Raw genomic sequence first — 7,500 nt, 5'->3', positions numbered from 1 at the left:
GCTTGGAGACTAGGCTGGGCTGATGAGTCCCCCATTAGTGGGAAAGTCCTACCAAACTGCTTGAGAGAGAGAGAGAGAGAGAGAGAGAGAGAGAGAGAGAGAGAGAGAGAGCAGAGGGTGTAGGGGCGCCCCACGCACCCCTAAGGTCTAGCCATAATATGAACTTTACAAAGGAAAACTTTCTACGTGGCACAGTGCCAGGTAGCGTGTGCCTCCTGTGCTCTAATCGCCGACATGTTTGTCTCACAATTGGACGAGAGGAGAAGAAGAAGAAAAAAATAAAATAATAATAATTTAGTGAGAGAGAGTCATAAATACGGACTGTATGGGCAGAATGCTGGAGATAATGTCTCACACACACACACACACACACACACACACACACACACAAACACAACACATAGGGTCCCGGCTCAAAGCGGAACGGCCATTGTGGGGCGGCACAAACCTCCGTCTAAACTCTGAAACTGCTTCGAAATGTACTGTGGTCTCAAGAGGCAGGAATCTAGTACTAGTACACCCTGTCCAAGGTGCCTGCCTCCAGACCCCAACACCCGCTCCAATCTTTCGTGACGTGATTCACTTGACGTCTTCATTTCTGATGTATAATTACGTATGAGCGTAATGCTATATGACATCAAACTTGACCAAAAAAAAAAGAAGGAGAAAAAATGGAGGCTGTGAAACAAGAAGCAGACCAGTGCATTTCGGCTCTGATTAGGCATGCGGTAGAGAGAGAAATCAGGAGTTCCTTTAATGAGCTTACTGAAGCAACTTCAATATCCTCTAATGTCATGTTGAAATGAAAATTAATAGTTCAATACTGGCGCTCCGCAGGCCCGGGCCACGCGTCTTCCATTTCCATATCGGATGGCGTGACCAAATGGGTGCAGTCAGTCGAACGGAGGCCGCGGAGAAAAGCTGATACCTCCAGTAATCAGCTGGATTTTTTGACATTGGCTGGCAATGGGATTCGCAGAGATTGGGTGAGGGGGGCGGGGGGTGGGGGGGTGGGGGGACGATGTCCAGTCATATATAAGATGCAAATGGAATGAGCATCTTTACTGTATGAGGGATGGACGCTTGCATGACGCTAAAGAGCCTTCAGAGGAGGGACGGCGTTTCACTTACCCCTTTCAAGGTGAAGGTCATGTCATAGACAAGGATCCTTAGGCATTGACAATTTATTTGTATCGAGTCATTTGGAGTATTTTCTCTCAACTGTACTTACTGGACTAAATAATGACTGGACTAAATAATAATCAAAATGACAGAAATAACGACATCAAACACAAGACCAGTTGCAAATAATGACATCAAATGGCTGGGTGTGTTTGGGTGTGAGGTTATTGTTAGTGAAGACATCACAGAAGAAGACCATCAGCATAAAGTTCTCTTCTTTCAAAGAAAGAACTAATCGGTCATCGTCAATAGTACAACAAAAATAAATAAAAAGGAGGACCCTACCTCCCATCCGAAGCTGCTGTCTTTGACCGAGGTGCTTTGCAGTACACTGTGAGGTCCGAAGCGTTCCCCCATGCCGATCTGCGTCTTGGCCCATATCCCCAAGCCCGCCCCGGGGACCGAGGACTCGCGCAGCTCCAGGTCGCTGGGGATGGGAATGTCATCGGGAATGTAGACAGGCATCTCATAGGGCGAGCCCTCCTTGGGCGTGAAGTCCTCGTCGCTGTGGTGGGAGTGGGGGTGCTGGTGGTGTGGGTAGGGGTGGTGGAGGTGGTGGTGGTTGTTGGGGTGCATGGATGGGGAGGGGGGGTGTCCCATAGGGATGGGGGACATGATGCTGTCCTCTGTCTCGTCCTCGGCGCTCTCGTGGCCCCCCGCCGGGAGGGTGGTCTCTGTCTCGTACATGCTGTCCACTGGCTCACTGTCATCTACCAGAGAGGGAGGGGGAGACACATGTTACCATACAATACACAGCTTGTACCAATTTTTTGGTTAGTTGACACCATTTCTTATGATGATAAACCACCATTAATGATATGTATTTTCATTGATGCAGATATTGTTACGATTTGCTTTGTTCCTTCACTCTTTGCCAATAAAGCTAGCTTCAGGAAAGCTCTAGATGCCCATGAGCAAGAATTTCTCGGTAGGAGAAATGGAACATGGAACTATGTTGTTCGGGTGTCTCAAATCACATTCCATCATGGTGTCGAGGTTGAGCACTGGCCTTCAGGTACCTTACATCGTTATGTTTTAGTTCTTGAGAAGGATATTCATATCTTACAAAAGTGGCATGCTTATTTTTAAAAGGGCAGCAAAGCACAAAACCTACATTCTGAAGCTTTAAAAAAAACATGCACCGAGAAACAGGGAGATAAAGAGAGTACAGCTGTTCAAAGGACCATGGTACACACAGTCAGATGTATGCCAACAACACAGAAATAACACTTTCCCAATCTCCCAATGTTGGTGCATGGACACTGTTTTAAAACTGTATCAGTAAAAAGTAATCGCTTCTACAATCAGATACTTGCAGACCTCAGGCGTCCTGCTACTCTTCGCTGACTCACTTGAACCTTTAAACACGAAAAAAAAGAAAGAAAAAGAAAATCGTACAGCAACAGTTTTCTGCTATACTCGCCACACTATTCCCACAAACTTCCCAAAAGGAGCCCCTGATGGGACTGTGTGTTCCATTCAGTCACAACCACCATCATTTCCTGCCAGGGGTCATCTTACAGATAATGGGCAGAAATGACCCAGGCCTTGCCAGTCACTCGCCAGTTTATATTAGTCACCTGTGTTTATTGTCACATTGGGCCTGACAGCTTAATTGTGGTGCTCATGGATTCCACCGAGTCAATGACAATGACGAAGACAAGGATTGTGAGTGAACCGGTCTAGACACATGGACCGGGGTAACTACAAACCCCTGTGCAGTTATGAGATGATCGATGTGAGATGTTCAGACATATGACCGCTGCAGACAAAAGCGAGACATCTCTGCAGATGAGGTATCACGCTACGAACACATAAATAGCCTAAAAGTGAGGTAAACCGCAGAGAGAAACCCCAAACTATCTGCTAAGACACGAGGGTAGTAGTCAGAGGCAACAGGCCCATCCATCATGCTCTTAGGACAACATCACATCTGCTTTTTTTAGGGTTGCCTGGACAACAGGCGCTGTGGGTCCAGAGACAGGACAGGCTCTGGTGTCTCCACTGCAGTTCTGCTATCCAAACACCAGGCCCGGCAATCAGGGGCTAACTAGGCCCGCAATTACCGCAGGAGTGTTTCCAATCAACCGTCCCCCCAGCACGCTGCCAACTCTGCTGCCAACAACAAAGCTTTAGGACTTTAGGCTTAAGGAACATTTGGCGAACCTATCCAGAGCCCATTTAGTTGTTAGCAAAGTTCAAAAACTGTGTTAAATGGAATAAATCTTGCTTGCTTGACGCTTAGGCTTATGTCTTGGATTCATTCTGTGCATTCCATAATAGGCTGCAGGTAAACGGTGATCCAGATTAGAGGTGATGGAGTTCCTTTGTTCATGTTTGACGATTAGATTAAGAGCTGTTCATAGTGAACACTCCTTTTTTTACAGTATGAATAGCATGTCAATAGCGGCAAAATCATGGTAAATGGCCATTAGAATACATTTTTTTCACCAAAATTATTGTGGGGCTTCAGCCAATAAAATATGGAATATTAAGTTGCTGAATTAACTGACATGTAACTCTTAAATGTAATTGTGAACTATGAAAGCATGTGACAGACTTTTCAGCAACTGGCAACTCTGTCCTAAGAGAGATCCGGGAAACTTATCATATAAAAACCCCGCAATAAAAAACGAAGGCTTTTATGACTGATTTTGCGTCATCCAGTGATTTTTTGAGGGAAAAGAAACGTTTTACCCATTTTTTTTAATGATCGCAGTTTCATAGCGGCTCAGACCAGGCGGGCAATTAAGCCGGGGAACATGTGCACCAGCAGTAGCTTCCACTTTTCACAGATCAATTAAACTTTTATAACCAGTGCCTATCTGGTGCAGTTTTTCAAGAATCAAAAGTGTTTGAGCCATTAAAACTTTTTCTCTCCTCTCGCTGGCACCCGACCGATCGAGCACAATTTGAACAACCAAAGACAGGGGTTGGAAAATCTATTAAATACTGTTAGACTTTAAGAGCCTCCGAGCACAAACGGCAGAGATCACTACACTTGAGAGACGAGAGAGAGAGAGAGAGAGAGAGAGAGAGAGAAAAAAAGGAGTTGAAAAAAAATGACTACCCTAATTTTAATGAACAAAACATCATTTGTGTAGGACAGAAACCGCTGAAGCAGAGCAAAGACTGAAAACACAATGTGATTTAAAGGGGACTTGTGGCCAGGAGTTAAAATCCCCGGCTCATAGTTCCCTTATTCATAAAAAGTAGCCCGAAAAAAATAAAAAAGGGAAAGTTAGAATTAATCACCACAGACAAACCTCTCTAGCTCCCTTCCTTCCCTGTGACATTCTAGTCAAGGGCTTGGCCATGTTCGACCATGAAACTCACTACCCCAAAAAAGTACAGAAAGAAAAGAAAGCAGGAAAATAATGAAGGGGGCCAGGAAGAGAAGAAGAAGGAGGAGGAGGAGAAGGAGGAGGGAGAGCTAAAAACTGACGGGCTCTTTTTACTCCTGTGTTTGGCCTTCGTCTCTGAAGACATGAGAGAGATGTTAGCACTGTCTCCCAGAGGACTTCTTAAAACACACCCCCGTCCAGATAGAGCCTTCCATTCTCCCTTCCAGTGTTGTTCTTTCTCTCTCTCTCTCTCTCTCCGAGCCTCTCTCTCTCTCTCTCTCTCTTTTCACGGGGAACTATTTATCCCGATTACATCAGGGGTCAATCATTAATTCGCACCTTGGGGGTCTCAGTGCTGGCCGGGCCTACAATGGGCTGCTTGTTCGCCCCGTGTTATTCCACTGGAAAACTACCGTGCGGCCCTGGACCCTGAGGCCCGGCGACATGAGAGGCATCTGATTTATTTGATGAATTGTAAATGCGCTCCGTAAACTGTCTCCCCCCCCCCCCCCCCCCCCTCCCCCACATCCAAACCTTCTAGAAGATGGTTAAGCTACTCTTTCTGTTTTGGAGGGAAACTAGTGCAAAGGTTTAGACACCGGCTCAGCAAACGATGAGCTCTCTTGTCACTTCTTTGTCACTATCCAGAACATGAATGTTTTTAATACACACTGAATGCATCCATATCATAGTATAGGGCATACAACGTCCACATACGATATGCACCCATGTACTCAAACATGCCAGGGCAAAAAGTAAATACCTTCAGGATGAGGAATGGTGCACTGAAGTTCAATCAAACCTGCACTGAGGAAATAGCTTTTCTATATATTTTTTTTTTAATATTAAAATCGAAACACGTTTTGTTAAATCTCATCCCTTTTAGGCACAATACCTTATCACATAACTTGCAATGTGCCTCACTCAAACGCAGAGCAGGAGTAATACGAATCACGCATAGTTTGATTGAATTCCCGCCATTCTCTGCTTCCGTTCTGACTCTGCAGCCGTTCTGTTGCAGTGTGAGGCCAAATGTATCGGTCACTCTTCACCCTCTTTTTCGGGGGTAAGATCAGAAAAAAAAAGGAAGAAATGTACACCGGACTAGCTATGGTTATGATGATGATAACAATAATAGTCATAATAAAGAGAGTGAACATGGGACGCCTGTTTCGTATGTCGGTGGCCAGGCCTCCCACTCCAGTGCACACGGATACTATATCTTTGTCTTGGAGTAAGTTGATATTTCATCGGCGAAGTAAAACCCTGTTGATGAAAAGAGAGTATCGAGGGAAAATGCAAAAATATGCAATATTCCTCCGGTCCAAATATGGGGAAAAAAGAGCCTCTGGTGAGTTGAGGGGAGAAAGAGAGACAGAGAGAGAGAGAGAGAGACAGAGAGAGAGAGACAGAGAGAGAGAGAGAGAGAGACCATGACAGATATGAAAAATGAGCGGGCGGCCCATTGCGCAAGAAACTTCAAAAAAACATTTAATGTGGGAGCCTTCGGGGGTGGGGTGATGGGGAGGGGAGGGGGGGGGGGGGGTAATGTGGTGTTCAAACACCCAACGAGGGCCTAATCTGGCACTCGAGACCCCAATAATCTGCCAATATGGTCCCACTTAGCAGAGTTATTGGTACTGTTAGGGCCACAAAGTGAAACTCTTACCTGGTCCTCTTTCATAATCAGCCCTTTGATGATTCTGTCTTAACAAAAGCTCTAATCGCTCTCTCAGTTTTATACGGAGGAGGGGAGAGGAGGGGTGGGGGAAAAAAGAGAGAGAGAGAGGGGGGGGGGGTGGCTGTAAAAATCAAAAGAGCGCGAATGAAAGAGAGACGGGTGGGAGATGAGACTATGTACACTTTTCCGTGGCGATGTGACGGCGATGACGTACGGAACAGAGCGAGAGGGGGAGGATGGGGGAGGCTGGGGAGGACAGGGGAAGATGAAGGAGGCTGGGGGAGGACTGGGGAAGGATGGGGGGGGAAAGACGGAGGGGGGAGGCACAGGGGACGGTCAACTACAATACAGGCTAGCCTCTCCAGAAACACACACTGTTTCCCCTTGTAAAAGCAACAGGGAACATTTCCAAGTAACACTTAAAGTAGCAATATTGCTTCTCCAGAGCGCGGTGAGTGCGAGCGGGGGCCTGAAGGCTAAATTTACACCCCTCCCCCCCCCCCCCCACCCCCCCCCCCATGCCACACCAACCCTCCCACCCCACCCCCCCAAAACCCCCAAAAAAGCCTGGGTTAGCCCTGGTGCATGTTAAAGACAGAGAAACTTCCACTAAGTCATGCCTGTTAAAGCATGGCTCATGGAAGAAAGCTCAGAGATATGCTACACGCGCACGCACACACACACACACACACACACACACACACACAGCTCTGCAGAAGCTGCAGCTAATGTAAAGAGTCTGCACGGAAAAGCTAAAGCTAACACATATGCATGGTGCAGGTCCAGATGCACTGAGGGGGGAACTGTGTGTGTGTGTGTGTGTGTGTGTGGGTGCGGGTGTGTGTGGGTGTGGGTGCGTGTGTTTGCGTGTGTGTGGGTAGGGGACTCTTCTATCGTTGATATTGGTATAATATTTACTCTAATATCTGCATCTATAGTGTAACATTGTCACCAATTTGGGTGATATGTGGTGAGGTTGGCATATTGATGTATTTCTTCTCAGCCCCTCGGAGCAACACTGCACTGTGTGTGTGTGTGTGTGTGTGTGTGTGTGTGTGTGTGTGTGTGTGTGTGTGTGTGTGTGTGTGTGTGTGTGTGTGTGTGTGTGTGTGGACCGAGACAGAGCTTCTAGAAGCCTCCAGCCAAATGGAAGAAAGCCCATCCTCCTGCAGTGGAGAGCAGGTGTGTGTGTGTGTGTGTGTGTGTGTGTGTGTGTGTGTGTGTGTGTGTGTGTGTGTGTGTGTGTGTCTACACGGCTGTCAGCCACTATATTGCCCCTCTGGTCAGTGGCTC

General features: G+C 46.8%; 1 protein-coding gene across 1 annotated transcript in view; it reads right to left on the bottom strand.

Moving 5' to 3' along the window:
• Nucleotides 1–7,500, bottom strand: part of prdm16 (PR domain containing 16) — a gene marked incomplete at its 3' end in the record, with an annotated part of 173,756 nt that overhangs the window by 121,712 nt on the left and 44,544 nt on the right. The window contains exon 2 of the mRNA XM_083674872.1: nt 1,468–1,892. Coding sequence (XP_083530998.1) covers nt 1,468–1,892 — 425 coding nt within the window. The remainder of the gene's footprint in view (nt 1–1,467; nt 1,893–7,500) is intronic.

Source organism: Argentina silus, assembly GCF_951799395.1.
Source record: "Argentina silus genome assembly, chromosome: 8".
NCBI lineage: Eukaryota > Metazoa > Chordata > Actinopteri > Argentiniformes > Argentinidae > Argentina > Argentina silus.
The sequence above is the reverse complement of the archived record's forward strand: the minus strand, read 5'-3'. Positions and strand labels throughout refer to the sequence as shown.